The 15,881-nt window shown below is 38.7% G+C and overlaps 1 protein-coding gene across 1 annotated transcript in view; it reads right to left on the bottom strand.

The window, feature by feature from the left end:
- Window positions 1–1,671: 1,671 nt before the first annotated feature.
- Nox (NADPH oxidase) overlaps window positions 1,672–15,881 on the bottom strand; it is a 62,499-nt gene continuing 48,289 nt past the window's right edge. The window contains exons 5-20 of the mRNA XM_068767852.1: window positions 15,379–15,499; window positions 14,229–14,379; window positions 13,147–13,357; window positions 12,052–12,278; window positions 11,543–11,731; window positions 11,198–11,391; window positions 10,300–10,436; window positions 9,500–9,684; window positions 8,563–8,668; window positions 7,050–7,204; window positions 6,261–6,378; window positions 5,902–6,134; window positions 4,554–4,693; window positions 3,102–3,311; window positions 2,218–2,415; window positions 1,672–2,034 (exon numbers count right to left, since the gene is read on the bottom strand). Of these exons, the coding sequence (XP_068623953.1) occupies window positions 1,837–2,034; window positions 2,218–2,415; window positions 3,102–3,311; window positions 4,554–4,693; window positions 5,902–6,134; window positions 6,261–6,378; window positions 7,050–7,204; window positions 8,563–8,668; window positions 9,500–9,684; window positions 10,300–10,436; window positions 11,198–11,391; window positions 11,543–11,731; window positions 12,052–12,278; window positions 13,147–13,357; window positions 14,229–14,379; window positions 15,379–15,499 (2,773 nt within the window). The 3' untranslated portion in view covers window positions 1,672–1,836. The remainder of the gene's footprint in view (window positions 2,035–2,217; window positions 2,416–3,101; window positions 3,312–4,553; window positions 4,694–5,901; window positions 6,135–6,260; window positions 6,379–7,049; window positions 7,205–8,562; window positions 8,669–9,499; window positions 9,685–10,299; window positions 10,437–11,197; window positions 11,392–11,542; window positions 11,732–12,051; window positions 12,279–13,146; window positions 13,358–14,228; window positions 14,380–15,378; window positions 15,500–15,881) is intronic.

Here is a 15,881-nt window from a genome sequence, read left to right as displayed (position 1 = left end):
GATATTTCCGCGAATCATCGAGCGAACAAGTTTATACGTCATATCTATGTCGTTTTCATATTTCGCTTAAGGAAATACTTTTGAGGTAAAAACTTAATTATTTATTTTATTTTTAAGGTCTATGTCCACTAAAATGACGACGAACACTGAACTAAATTATTTGGAAAGAAAGTCGATATTTTATAAATAAAATAAAATACATTGCAACAGATGAACATCTATTTAGACTTCAACAATTGTAACAAATTTTAAATAAGAAAGTCATTTACATAAAAATACTTGATTGTTAACTTTGACAAAATTTGCTACTCTCTTATAACTATATTAATGATTCGCTATAATTTATTTATTAAAAAATATATTTAGCTAAAAAATAACATAATTTTAAAATAATAATTATCATCTTATTCTGTACACGAGATGCAACAATATGTGGTCTGTTATTGTTATATTTTAAAATAATTATCTTTTTAATTAAAGTGACATAATGTGATAGCGACATCTATCGACGCGTGTTAAACACAGCTTGATCGCAGTCACAGCTCTAATAAAATCACTAATTATTTTAATATAAAGGAAATATTTTTATCCATATCTAAAATTGTATTTAATAATGGTAGTTGAAAATTAATACAATAAATATTTATATTAATTTATATTCCGTTAAAATTGATTAAAACTAAAAATGGTAAATGAAAATATAAAATTGTAAGTGAAATAAATTATTGGTAACCATGGCAACAAAAGACTATAAGTTATTGAGACGCATGTCGTCTACATTACGTTAAAATTTAACCTAAACAACATTTGTATTAAAAAATATAAAAAAACATCTACGTACAAAAGTAATATATACTAAACCTGTGCTTTACCTGTTTTCGTACATGAACATTTAATAAATAACAACAATTCATTTAATATATAGATTGCATGTAGAATATAATAGTTTTTAATATTCTTTATTATTAAGAGAAGAATATATAGATACATATACATATATATTATATACACAAATATAGTTAATGAAATGTAAACATTTGAAATTAAACAAAGGATATTCGCTTTACAATTATTAGTTAAATGCCGTATGTATTGTTTTGATTTATTAAATTATTTGTTAGTCATATACTAGTCGAAATTTTTTTTTTATTCACAGTAACAATGTGATTGTATTAATTAACATAGATGGCGTTACTTATTAATATTTATCAGAGTAAATAATTTAATTTAGGAGAAAAGTGGATAGACATAATAAGAAATCTATTTCATGCATGTCAAAGAAAAAATAATTAGTTTAAACGTAGTCGGAAAGAGTATTCATCTAATACCTTAGTTCCTAAAGAGGTCTGTATGGTCCAACGGGCGGTTTACAAGATACTCGACGGGATCTACGTTTTCTTGACAAAATATAGGCGTTGACAGTTAGTAAGCGGGGGTTCCACGAAAATTCTTTTGCTTTCAATAACGAAGAACTAAAATTTCGACTATCAATATAGGCAGATAATATTTCAAGCGACTGTTAATTTTAAAAATGGAATCACTTTTTTGTTTTATTAATTAATATCAATTGTCACTTTTTTTCTTTTGAAACTATTAATTCGTAATTGGAACTCCGTTACGCAAATTTAAAAAGTTAGATTTATATTTCACATAGGTTTAGTTTTAGGAATTTGATAGAAAAGTATTTGCACATGTCCACTGAAAAACAACTGGTGTAGTGTAAATGTAAACATCACAAAAATATACTTCAATTGCTTATGTTAAGACCTCAGTTGGAACGTCCCGGCGTTGAACTTGACACGGCCCCGGTGGAACCCAGTATATGACCTGGTATCACTAGAAGACCTCCTTACGGAAGTGGAAGCCGAACTGGTCGCACTTGAGGCGCAGCGTGCGCGCCAGACGCGGTGGACCGCAGTAGAAGACGGTCACCTTCCCGACACGCTGTTCAGCTAGACGCTGGAATACTTTATCCCAATTGGGTCGCCCGGCGCTTGTGCGACTTTTCAGCCCCGTGATCAGGTCTCGTTTCTCCTGCGACCAACAGTGACAATCAAATGCGACAGTGTAGTACAAAAAGTTGTATGTATTGAAGATGTCATTAATTTACCGCAGAACCAATGTCTCCAGAATTCTAGAACTTTCAATACGTTATGTATTAGGTATTCAAGATCAATGAAGAGAGATGAGAAAAGAAGCCATAAAGTGACATTATACCTTCTCGTGCAAGAGATCCAAAGCAAGCTGCAGTCCCACAGCGCGCATATCATGCCGCTGCAGTGCGCTGGTGATGTACATGTGCATCTCCAGGAAGCGCTGGCCACACAACTCTGCTTGTTCCATCTCCAGCTGCGACAACAATGACACGAACCACTCGAACGACCTCTGCTCCCGATTTATCCAGAAGAAGTCCACCTGTAAACAACAATAAGTCAGCTGATAAAGACATGCTGCATGGCATAGACCTTCCCTGAAGGTCTATAGGAACACTGAACTTATGCTGCCCGCATTCAGCGACTTAACTTGATTATGTAGTCGGTTTACTTAGTGGGAGGCTTACCCACGCCGCGTCTACTGGCTCGACGCTCGTCGACTGCACCAGCAACGTGCTCCTCTTATTCTCACTTAAGACAAGCAGTTTTTTGAGCTACGTGATGACCTTGTTTCTTTTGTGGATCTCCTCATTTCTGATTTGATCTCGTAGCGCAGTTTCTTGCATTCACTTTTCATAGTGACCTTGTGCCTTCTTATAAGGCCTATCGTCAACGAGCACGTCTTAGATCTATATATCATCACTGGCAACACACACTGGGTAAGATCTTCGTCTTCAGACATTGTGATATTTTGGACGAGAAGATGTTTCAGAGCTTCATGAACGCTGCCCATCTTTTGTGATCTCTTTCTCGAAGTTGGACTTACCGAGCTGGTCGGTTTATCATAGGTATATATAATCATCTATAATTTCGAACATAGCACCTCTGATAACAACTCGATCCTTCGTATTGGACCCAGCGTATTCTGCTCATCTGAGTTGGATTCGGCGAGTGACCTCTAACTCAAAGTTGGTTACCTAGTTAAACATCGATCAGCCGTTTCCTTACCTTCTTCAACCTCATGTTGCCCTGCGGCATCGGGTTTGGCCAACTGTGCCCGCACTTGGGACACAGGTTCTTGTTGGCCCAGTGCCGGTGCATGATGCTCTGCAGGATGGACGCGAATGGCGTCACCCCGATGCCGGCTGCGATCAGCGCTGCGTGCTCCGCTCTGAAGATGTGTGACGATGCCGCTCCGTACGGACCATCGAGGTAAATCTGAAAATATATTATGCTTAGTAAGAAAAGGACCAATATTTAGCCACTTCCGCACATGCAGTGTCACACCGATAAGTGCCAAACACAGAGTCTCTGTGTGACTCTGTGTTTGGCACTAATTGGTGTAACATAGCTCCTGAAGATGCCCCGTGGAGGGGTGAAACACGTGTTGAGTAATTTGGTGGTGGCGGTTGTGTGATTCGCATTGTTTGCCGCATACGCATTTATCAGCGGGCTGGCGGGCGGTGCATTTCATTGCACGACTACCACTGCATGTGCGAAAGTGGCTAAATATTGGTCCTTTTCTTACTTAGGATGGACTTCCGCGAGGTAACGCCTGATTCCATTAAATATATATTATGCTTATTTTACCATGTAATTTGTATGATTTTACGTCGCTAGCCACTTTAGGCTATGTGCAGCCACATTGAAATTGGGACCCTGCGGACCCTCACAACACTATACACCTACACGGGTACAGTCCCTCTTTGTGCATATGTCCCCGTACTAACTAGATTACAATCTGCCAGCATATAAGTTTTAGCTCGCGCACCTTCAGCTACCGCGAGCACAATATCGATGGGGCTGCACAAACTCAAAACGACTAGCGTTATGCTGCTAGTCGTTATGACGTCTATGACGAACGATGTCAGTTTCAAATTGGACCATCGCCTTATTTATAATAGTGACTTAAGAAAACGCTTTGCTTATGCCGATTGTACCATACGCACAAATAGCGTGTTACACGAATACAACGGCCTGCACCTCTTCTCAGGCTGGATCTTTTTGCTTGTCTATTGCAACCACGGGTTTTTGACATTAAAAATATTTTCCAAAATAAGTTGCCTTTCTTCTTAACAATATTAGTTCGTCTTAGATTCTCATAATTATTTAAATTTAGTTCTTTCACTTCTATAGGGCTAAAAATGCAACAGTTTAATTAGGTGAAGATATAGCAATTTTTTCCCATACGTCTATAAAATGTGTATAAAAAAAACATTTCGTTTGGAACAATTGGCATATTTCATGCACCCGTGTTTCTGGGGGATTCTAAACACTCATTTATCTGGGAAGAACGTCATAACAAACTCAGTCGAGATAGCTGGAGTATTCTTTAGTAAGATAGAAAATTAGAAAAAGTTCTTTAAAGTCCCTACTCTGTGTGTTCACATTTCTGTTCTTATTTTCAACTTATTGTACGTTCAGGTCTTAGGTTCTGAGGTCAATACATTAAGGCATTACCTCCAATGGTTTCCCAATAGGGTAATCATCTGCTACGTCGCCGTTGGTCGCCTCCGGACAAGGCGTGGTCGTAATGGCCTTGTCGGCCAGTGCTTCTGCATCCTTGTCCGGAGACAAACTCCTGGACAAACGTCGTCTTGCTGAAAATTATATATTTATTAGGTTAAGAAGTTAGAATGGAAATAAAAATAGATTCCCTTATCAAATGTGAATACCTGAAAATACATATTTTTTTTTAATGACCCCTGCTATTGGGGGCCTCTCGTACCCCTATCTTGTGGTGGGACAGGATCTTTTTTGGGCAATTTATTTTTTTCACTTAGTTTTTTTTTTATTTCCGTTCTCTGCTTCCATTCTTCACATGATCTTTCATTCCATTCTTTTATACCACATTTCTTCTTTCTTACCCCTTTGCTCTGTTCGTCTAGATATGTTATTAATTATTTAAAAAAAGTGAGGTTATAACGAGTGAGTATAATTTATTTATTTATTTATTCACCCTCGTTACAACTTTTGTAAAGGCGGAAAGCGCAGACCGGGGCGTACGGCGCGGGGCCAGTTTCTCGCCGGCGTGAGCTGTCGACCGATCAACTTTTATGAGTCAGTACGGGCGAAGTAACATGCTAACATGTCTGCATTACGCTTGAACGTTCTTACTTCGTTGGCGAACTATAGCTTTTTAGTTACCTTTTATATTTGTTTTATTGCGTCTGCAATATGAGTACGAGAGAGGGTCCGCCACGTGCCAAAACATGCGAGACCCGGCACTGAAAGAGATAATTCCTTTCGCAGTGCCGGTCTCGCGCCGGTGCGTGACATTTTTATTTCTAATTTTAGTATTTTGAATAAGTTATATATGCAAATACTACCCAATTAATGACATCTGAATCCTTTTTAAACTAATAAACAACAAAAAAGAAAGTTGGCTTCTATCTGACTCCCATGTTCAAGTTCATTGGCAGTGAAGCTGCCTTTAGGCATTCTCTACAAGTCTGATTTGAGTAAATCAAGAAAAATGATTTGTAAGGGTAAGCTTTTAGGAGTTATAATACGTCATCGTCGGCGCATCGAACAGGGAAATCTCCCGCCAGTGCGCTCAATATTTACGTCGCGCGAAAGAGAGCGCACTACAATACTTCTCACTTTGTGATTGGCTGACGGGTTTGTGTTGTATTATTGGTTGGTTATGTTTTCAGAGTTTTAAGAATTGATATATATATATATATTTATTGTTGGTATTTATATTTATAAATATGGGCTGATTGATCATATACGCTTCTACTTTTGACTTCGTGTTGTCATTACCTCCAAGACCTTAGGAAGAATTCCGTACTAAAGATGTATTTACCGATGGTAAGGATGCTGTCATTGGAACGTCTTCGCTCGCAGTCTTCGAGGCTGGGTGTCTTGAAAGCGACGATGGGCGGCTTGGTGCGCATGTACCGGAAGCTGTGTGCGAGTGCCCGGTGCTGCGGTGAGCGCGCCAGTGATATTCTTCCCCCGCGCCGCGCCCCGCCTCCCCCCAGCACCGCCAGACCGTCCAGTCCCAGCTCTGACTCCGATCGCGTGTAATCTCGCAAGCTGCTGACATACACAATCGTTTAAAGCTGTTCATCAGTGAATAATAAGAAAAAAAATGACGAATCGTATTTTCCACATAAAATAACCAGTGTTTAGATTATATAGTTTGTGCAGGTGTAAACTTACGCTTGCAGGCGCTGAGCGCTGGCTCCGTTGTGGACGTCGGGCATCGAACGCGACTTTTCCAGCAGACGTAGAGGTGCCAGGAGAATGGCGCGAGACCTCTGCACCAGAGGCGATGGTGCTGGAGACAATGGATAGAAGCGATTTGCAGAAATTTTGAGTTATATTCCCCGGACATAGCTAACTTTATTTACTTAACCACAATTTTATAAGCAAGTGAAAGAGACAGATGATAAGTGGGCGTTAACAATTGTAATGATGGCAAAGATGTGTTTACACTTGGTCACTTTTTTTTGAAAGGTGCGCACTGTTAATTTATTTTGTATATGTTTTTGCTGGCGCTTTATATTTTTTAAATAATCACCGAAACATTTCAATCACTAAGTTACTGTGGGTTTGGATAATTGTTAGGTTTTTCACATCAAATTATTTTTTTAGTCGTAGTTTCTTTATATCCGCGGTAAGTGAAACAAAAAATTGGAAATTAAAGATCTTCACTATTGTTTTATAGATGTTTGTAAAAGTGATCACTATAAATATAATGAATGATTTCCTTGCGAAATTGATGCGTATCCCACGCACGAATTAAAATAGATAATGTTAGTTAGTCGGGCCGAGCCGGACTGACGATCGGCCGAGTGCAACCAAACTCATATATCATCTGACCGCATATCATAATGCCATCATTACGCGATCATTTGGTATTCTCACAACAGCTCACTTCGAAATATAATTAGTAAGACAGCTTTAACTCTCTTCCTCAGTTCTATCATCAGTTCCAAGTATAGATACCTTTAGACGTTTCTTCCGCTGGTTCCTCGTCTATACAGAATGCGTCATTGACATAGGACGCCGGTGAGAAGTCCACGGATCGTTTCCCTCTGGTACTGGTCGAGCCCAGACGTTTGCTCCTGTTGCTTTGGCTTGAAATTGTTCTATTCAATTTTCTGTAAAAAATACTCTTTTTACTTATCGAGTTCCGTAGTTTTTTTTAGCCATATTTACAGCTTTTTTGAGGTGGTTTAATTCTGAGAACGCATAAATCTAGACTTTTTTATCTAAGTCTGAAAACCCTTCTCGGGTGCCTCACTTTAGGCTGTCATACCAGATATTTCAGTAGATTAAGTCATTTAGTTGGTCAGTATGGCAACTGCTTAACCTGAGTTTATTTTGAGGGCAAAGATATCCCCTGGCTGTCAAAAAAGGCGACTAAAGGGGGCATCAGGTTCTCTGGCGATAAGGCTAGGGTCATTCTAAACTCAATGTGAACCCGCAGAGGATAACAAATCAAAGTGGTTTCGGCACAGCTTCGCTTACAACCAATCCCATTACAAATATATAAGGGAGACTCAAAACTAGCAGTTGATGTCCTACGATGAATTCTGGAGTAATATTAGGGTTTATTGTAGCGTATAGGTGTGTACTTATATAGGCAATTAATGCTTTAGTTACTAATTTGGGGAAGCAGTCCAGTGATCAGGGGCGGCTCTAACTCTTGTGCAATGAAACCCTGGCGCCCCATGCCCCCCCCCCCCTGCAGCTTTTACTATTAACTTTGCTGTCGTAACAAGAAATTTTTTTCATATTCCAACAAGCTATTTTATATGTAGGTATAGCTTACAGTATGGTATTAGTTACGGCCTTTCTTCTGGCGCCTCCGTCTCAGAGAGCGCTGTGGCATCCGTTTACATTGTACAACCTGCACTATAGGTTAAGACGCCCCAGCCAGTGATTAAAGATTGACACAGTGCGGTCATTTACATCAACAATGCCGTTCATGTAGGAAGAGGAGTAGGCGTAGGAGTAGGAGTAGTATAAGACGGCCTGCAGCGAAAAGGGCAGATCTTGTACCCCTCAACAAAAGGAGTACTTTGTAAGGGATCCATATGTGGTGGCAGCGAGATGCACGGAAGCTATGCTAGATGACAGGATATTGCAATGGTCTTTCATTGGGCGCCGTGGTAGCAACAACCACCAAAAAGGCTGCGAAAGGCTCCACCTTCAAACTATTGGAAGGCTAGGGAGAAAACACCTGAAGTAGAATCAGAACTCTGGCATCACTCCTGGTGAACGGTTTATTAAACTGGACATTGTTAAAACGTCGTTAAAATAGATGATGAGACTCAGTAAACATGCAAAAACGTGTGCAATTTTTTTTTCAGAAATATTAAACGTAATTAAAAAAACAAAGTCATGGACGCCAATGTTTATCGAATCTAGATCCTAAGAACAAAAGCCTAGATTGAGGCGTTCCCTTTAGAATTTTTTGTATGACAGTAGAGATATTATAACAATAGTACAGTACTGATGTATGACGTCTTGCGCGTTCAGGCGTCGGTGCTCTTGCTCGAAGTAAGCGTACAGGCGATTCGTCCACTCGCCTACGCCGCGTACGTGCAGCCACAGGTATTCTGCGAGCGAAAATGAACATTACCATTGATTCATATAATACACTGAAGCAACATTAATAGTGATCAGTTTTCTACATCATTAGAATTATGGCAGACTGGTCAAATTTGTAAGAGCCAGGAATTAAATCTTATTTAGGTTATAATAGCATTACTTTATATTTTTTATTATTTCTATACCGTTCAGTCGGCTCCCAATGAGCTATACATTCATCCTTTTAATTTATAAGCAATAAACCTGTCAATCATTAGGTGATAAACGAAGAGGTGATGGTGATGGTATAGCAAAATGTATAGATATAGCGGTAAAAAAAGAAGCCGAGAGAAGCAAGAGACGAGAAGCAGAAAGAAGCGCAGGAACAAGCCAGAAGAGAATCAGGAACCAAATCGATTAGCAAGAATTTAAGTATGCCTTTAAAGCTTTTTTTACCCTAATCACCCTGTAACGATCACAACCAGTTGCTCAGATGCGCTTTACAAAAATAGGAGCGTTACATCCACCCTTCTCTTTCGAACACATCTTCCGTCGCTCTCACACAAATGACACGAGTGGTTGGCTGTAAAGAAGGTTTTGTGATTGGTTGTCAAAATAAAGTTAGTTCTGGCATTTGTTAGCATACTTTATGGTTTGGTGTAAATACAGGCATGGTTTCGGCATATAAAAATCAATTTACTGTCTGCATTCGAGTTTTACATTTAACTCCAAGAGACAGTCTCCTAAAATCATGTATGTGTATTAGCCTATTTGGTTAAACTGTTTTCGTTTTATGCGCTAAGTAAAACATTTATGTTTATTTATAAAGAATGTGTATTTGTTGCCACTGAATAACTCACCTTCTTGTTCGGGCGCGCTACTGATGGTGAAAGGATGCCACTCATACGTGGCAATGGCAGGAATGTTCACGAACACGTAGTCACCAGCGTGGAAGTCGAAGAGTGGTGGGCGACGGATCACCAGGTGTGTGACCCGAGAGGGCAGCAGGATGCCCGTTGAGATGTAGCTCTTACCGCACTCTGACCTGCCGAGGAAGAAACTTCTCGTTTAATATAATAACTAATTGTTTACCCGGAATTCTATCACACAAAAAATATATGTTCTTCGATAGTTAAATGATTCATTTCTACGCTCTTGACGTCTTTTCTGTATTCCACAGACATTTTGTTCTCAAGGATGAGATCGTCAAGAAAATGGAAGAGAAAGATGTCGCCTCTCGTTGGTGATGACAATTGTAGTTTTACTATTTCTGAGGTTCTACAGAGAAGTGGTGCAGCAGACCAGCTCGGAACAAAAGTAAGAATTAAAATAAAAAAATGAAAAAAATTTTAACACCGAATTGTAACGTCCCTGTACTAAACAAAGCAGGGGGAACGAGTATTAAAAAAAATTCACAAACATTAGACATTACATATACATATATCTCTAATTCTTAACTTTAGACATTGTTTTGTTATTTTGATTATGAATTGTATTTGCATTGTATAGGTATCTCAGAGGCTTTACTCGAATGGATTTCGAAGGTTGGTTGGTCTCCCATTTCGGTGAAAATTCAACGTAACAATTCATACGAGCTTCGTTAAAGACAAGGTATATCCTGCTACCTTCAATCAGCGGAAACTAAATACCAAGTGATCACCTCATCCAAGCTAAGCGCATGATCCTTTCGATGATGTATATGCCACCTGGCAAGATGAACCATTTCCAAAAATTGGGAGCGTGGAATATCACCAGCACCCAGAAGGGGATGTACAGCAAATGTGTCCAGTAAAATATCTGAAAGAGGAAATATTTTTAACTTACACACATGCACGTCAAAAGAATAATTCTAGAAGAGTCTAACTTAGCAAATACTAGAATCAAATTGAGCTCTGAGGAGAACCCTTTACAAACAAGTTTAGATTGTGATCACACATGTCCTTATTGAAGCAGCGGTAACCCAGAGGCACTGATACTTGCTACAAAGGTCGCGTGTTTAGTTTCACACTTAGTGCAATAAATATAAATAATATATATGATGATGACCACTACATACAAACAAGTTTCTAAAGGATGGGCAGCAGCATTCTCTGAGTACCATAAAACTGCGATAGCCAACCCGTCTGCCAAGCGTGGCAGTTATGTGAACCTTCCCATGGATATCTTTGGTGGAGGCCTACGCCTTGCAGTGGGCATCTAGCTTGATGATGGTCATTTAAAATCCTTCACCAACAATCAAAATCTAATTGACTATGTCATTTTGTTTTTTTCGTTCCTCTATCGGAGAATCTATGCCAGGGTTTTTTTGTCAAATAATTTTCAGTGCATTTTTTATTAGTGTTCTCTTCTGTCATCTTTCTCAAGTTCTTTTACTATATCTTCTTTCTTTTCTTACATTTTCTTGTATACCCTTTTCTTTCATTCACAATTCTTTCACACATCCTCTCTTTTCCTTCACCGCATTCTTTTAGTATCACAATTTAATTTACAATCTTTTAAGACTGTGTCCGATAAGTTTAAAAAATCCGTGTTAAGTTTAAGTAAAGAACTTAGGTTACCTCAAAGCTTCCACCTCTCCGGACGGCTGGGCGACTGCACGTTGTCAAAACGAGTAAGATGAATACCAGCGCGATTCCCGTGGGGTTGGCGACACCACCAATCAGTCCGAACAACCCAGGCCGACTGGTGCCGATCCATTCCCAGACCGTGTAGTTATTTGCGTTCAAAGCCGGATCGTTAACCACTTTCAGACCTGAATATTGAAACAATTGGTTATAATCTCACATAAGTCAAATCCGGTAATAATATGTGATATAACGGTTTGATTAAAGTTTCACATATACACAAGGGTACAATTGACGTGAATATATATTCAACCAAAAGTAGGTAACGAAAATACTAACTGAAGTTACACAGATGCATAACAGTGTGAACAATGCTGTATACAATGATGAGGACGCCGGTGAGCTTGTGCAGGTAGACGTGGTGGTCCAGCGGCAGCACCGAGCTCAGCCCTCGCACGCGGAGCGCCGTGATGCAGTGCCTCAGCATCAGCACCAGCACCCACGAGCAGTTGAAGTTCAGGCACTGACCTGGCATGTAAACTTTAGTGTCACTAGATATGAAGACATAAGATCTTCCATGGGCTTCATATTTGCTGCATATTAACAATTTTAAATTAAGATACAATAGTCTATTTCATAAGTTTTTTTAAAAAAAAAATTGAGTCATATTTTATTTTTATCGTCGTTTCAGCTCATTGACGCCCGCTGTATGACATATGCATAGGAGACAAGCTGCTTCCAACAGGTTTTTTTTAGAAAAGTTATTGGGAAACACATGAGCCTATTCAGTTGACTTCATACAGCTGTAATGATGATATAATTTTAACATAGAAATCATAAATACTTACCACAAGCCCTAGCGAACATAACAAATCCATTCGCGTTTCTATACTCCACGCATCTAGCAACGAAGAGACCGAGGTTCACCAGAAAGAACAGCGCCAGGTAGCCGACAAACACCTGGTTGTTCTTGATATATGGCCAGGACAGCTGGTGCGGCTTCATGCTGGACAGCTTGCGGATGAACGACGTCGGCTGAGGATCTGGTGGCGGTGGAACAAGCCAGCGGTCTATACTGAAAGCATGGCACGTAATATTACATGTATCAGAAAAAGTCGACAATTCTTAATGTTTTTTTTGAGGACGGGATATTTAAAATAATAATTTTTCGGTAATAATGAAACTACAAAACATTTCCATCTAGGTCGTCCTACGGAAGACCACTCGGCACACAAGTTCATCGCGAGTAGAGAGCTTTATGGGTAGAGAAAAGTTCTCTATTCTAATTGAAATGAATGACTTGTGTGGAGTAGATCGCACATTTATTCCATACGGAACGCTTTTACTGAACACTTGTATTGTCAAACTTAAATTTCTATTTATACATCTGCAGGATATACAATGAAGGCTTCCCATGCTCGCGCGGCGCATGCGCTATAGTCCTGTTGCATTTTGGATGGTTTTTTGACTTATTTTTAGGAAGGAAATTTAACTTTGAGTTCTAGGCCCAACATCAGTTTTTTTTCTACCCGTATCTTGGTAGGGACAGGGTCTTTTTTACAATTTAATATTTTTTTCATAAATTTGTTATTTTATTTTACCTCTTTACGTAAACAGGTTTAATGATTATTAATTTTTTTTTGTTCTGCTGTATTTTATTCTATACACTTTTATTCTTATTTCTTATACTTATTTAATATAGGTTATCTCATTTTATCACAAGAAAGCAAACCATTAGAGCTAATTAAATAAATATTATGAAAGACTAAACTCTATTTTAGTTACGAAAGTTGGACTGTAAAATTCACTTCAATATGCTATTCAGAAGTCAGTCTTATACTGTCACGCCACAGCCATGAACGTTTCTCTGCTTCACCCGGCTTGAAATGCTGTAAAGTTCCTTTTTACTCTCCCGGCTTGGGCCCATAAAGAAAAATGTCTACCTTATTGACAGATTCTCCAGCAGTCCGCCATGCTTGCTGAGCTGGTCCCTGAGCGCCTCGTAGGTAATTGCGCCGCGTTGTTCCACGTCCGCGTCTTCGAACATGGCGCCCGTCAGCTCCAGGAGCTGCTCATCACTGAAGCTCATGCCATTCTCCTCCATGCAAGCGCGCATCACGTGCTGCAGCTCACGATGCTGGATGAGACCATCACCTAGGAATAGATGATGTATTTTTGTTATAATAAAATCAATATTTATTTGGAATAAAATGTGTAAATGTTATAAACCGGCTATGTAATTGTCATGTTTTGTAGATGTGTGTAAAATAACAATCTAAAATTTCTTTATATTTGCACCCTAATATTTTACATACGATATTTTGTATCTAAGAAGCCTCAAGATCACATTGAGACTAATGAACTGGCTGTTCTGCTCGGAATCAAATTTGAGGAGATCCGCAGAAGAACCAAGGTCATTGACTTAACTCAAAGAACTGCTCATATGAAGTAGCAGCGAGCAGAGAAAAACGTTTGTGCAACCAAAGGCCTTAGGGATTGAAAGATTTTTGAGTGGTGACCAGGAACCTGTAGACCCGGCATGGATATGCCCTCCACCAGATGGACCGACGACGTGGTTAACTTCGCGGGAAGTTGATGGTCGTGAAAGAAGAAGATTAACGAGAAATGACAGATACTCGTACATAAACAGAGTTTTTATTGAATAACTCTACAAAGTGATTTTTATAGGTATAAAAGTTTAAGAGGAGTGTTTAAATTTATTGCTTATTTGTCAGCAAAAAACTTTAAAAACTTTTATAATTATTTCTAAACACTCTGTATAAAAATTACTCTGTAATATGTTATGTTAATATATTTTTTGGAATATGACGGGCCAATAACATCTGACAACACAAAGTTTACACAGACAGATAGTAAATAATAATTTATCTTCATCTAATATACAGCAATCCAAATTTTGAAAACGCTTTTTCGAATCGAACTGCCAGCAATGAGGTGTTCGTTAACTTCTTCAAAGTTTTTACACCTATATTTAAACATCCTGTATAATTAAAAAATTACTCACCGTCTAAATCATACACCTTGAACAAGAACTTGATTTTGTCCTCAGGTGTCTGTCTTCCGAAACGATGTACCGCCGCTATGAACTCATGGTGTGATATGGTGCCGGAGTTGTCCTCGTCGAAGATCTGGAAAACTCGCTCCGTGAAGAACGGCTGCAACGGACGAGTGCAGTTAAGTTATATGGTAAGCATCCAAAAGTTAAAGATAAGTAAGACGTTCTCCTAATGATAATTGAAATATCAAGTCTATTACAATGTTACTTCCAGGGTTTTGAAATACAAAATCTTGTCCGGCAAGATATTTGATTACGAATTTCATTTGGACAATTATTCATCTATTTATTCATCTTATCGCATTATTACAATATACTTTTTTCAATAACATTCTTTGGTTTCAAATCTCTCCAGTGGCAGGTATAAAAGATACATTTTCAGTCGGTAATATTGATTACCTGTATCAAACGAATAATAGATGAATCCAATTTAGTTAAAACTAGAGACATATTAAACTATACTATAATAGTATTCTCTAACTTGAAATACGCAGATATAAAGGTTCCAAATGTATCCTGATCGGTAAAGAACCTACGGTAAATTCAGTCAGTTTTTGTGTGATAAAATTCAAAAATATCTTTGTGAGTAAATCATTCCAAAGATCTTATAATTCTTTTTGGAACAGTATTAAGACTTATTTTACTAGCTTATGTTAAATAGACTTTATAAATGTATTTCATGATTATTTATCATTTGCTTACAAAGGCTTGCCTAGTGTAATGGAGCCTAGAGAGAAATATAATAAGCCTCTCTTGACTCCTAATGTTCATCGATATTTTATTATACACGGTGAGCGTAGAATTCGTGAACTTTTAAATATCATATCCCAAGCAAACCCGCCGAATGGGTTTTTGGTGCCAATGCTAGAACTTAGCTGAAATCGGAACACATGGTTTCAGTACGGAGCCACATGTAACACTTCCAAGGAGTCCCTGTGGGTGGTCAAGGAAATGCTTTCGGAAAAGCTGATTTCTCTGACAGCCTGTCATCACCCAGGAGCCCAGATCTAACCCCAGTAGACTACTTTTTAGGGAGGTTAAGTGACATAGTATAAAATTTGAATTATTTTAAAATAGTCTTATATTAAGTAATATTTACATTTTTAGACACGACAATCTTCTGAAACTGCTCTCTTGTGATCTCTTTTTGATCTCCCACCGTGTCTCTGAACAGCTGTTCCAAGCGATCTACGCTTGGCTTGTCGATGCCGACTCGGGGTCTGTAGGATAAATGATTTTAAATTATTTTCCTCGACTCTTTCTATTACCGCACCACAATAGTTACCTGGATCTCACTTTTTCCTCATCTATCTTCTGCAATTTAAGCGAAGTAGCACTGTAAATGTACCAGGTAGAAGATGAAAAGGATAGCCGGGATAGTAAGTTAGACATTCAATCCAAGGCGTTTAATTAAATTTAGTCGCGATAGCCCAGTGGTAGAGGACTGAAGCTTGCGATCATGGGTTCGATTCCCGGGATACAATCTTATATAATTCACACTTTGTGCAGTAATTCAATAGGATTGCCGCAAATACCACCCTGCATCAACCCGTCTGCCAGACGTGGCCATATCCCCTCATAGACATCTTTGGGGAGGCCTGT

This window comes from Battus philenor, unplaced genomic scaffold, assembly GCF_028537555.1.
Source record: "Battus philenor isolate CCGP_79_NKW_IND1 unplaced genomic scaffold, ilBatPhil1.0.hap1 SCAF_24, whole genome shotgun sequence".
In the NCBI taxonomy this organism is placed as follows: domain Eukaryota; kingdom Metazoa; phylum Arthropoda; class Insecta; order Lepidoptera; family Papilionidae; genus Battus; species Battus philenor.
Note: the sequence above shows the minus strand (reverse complement) of the source record. Positions and strands in the feature narration are given on the sequence as shown.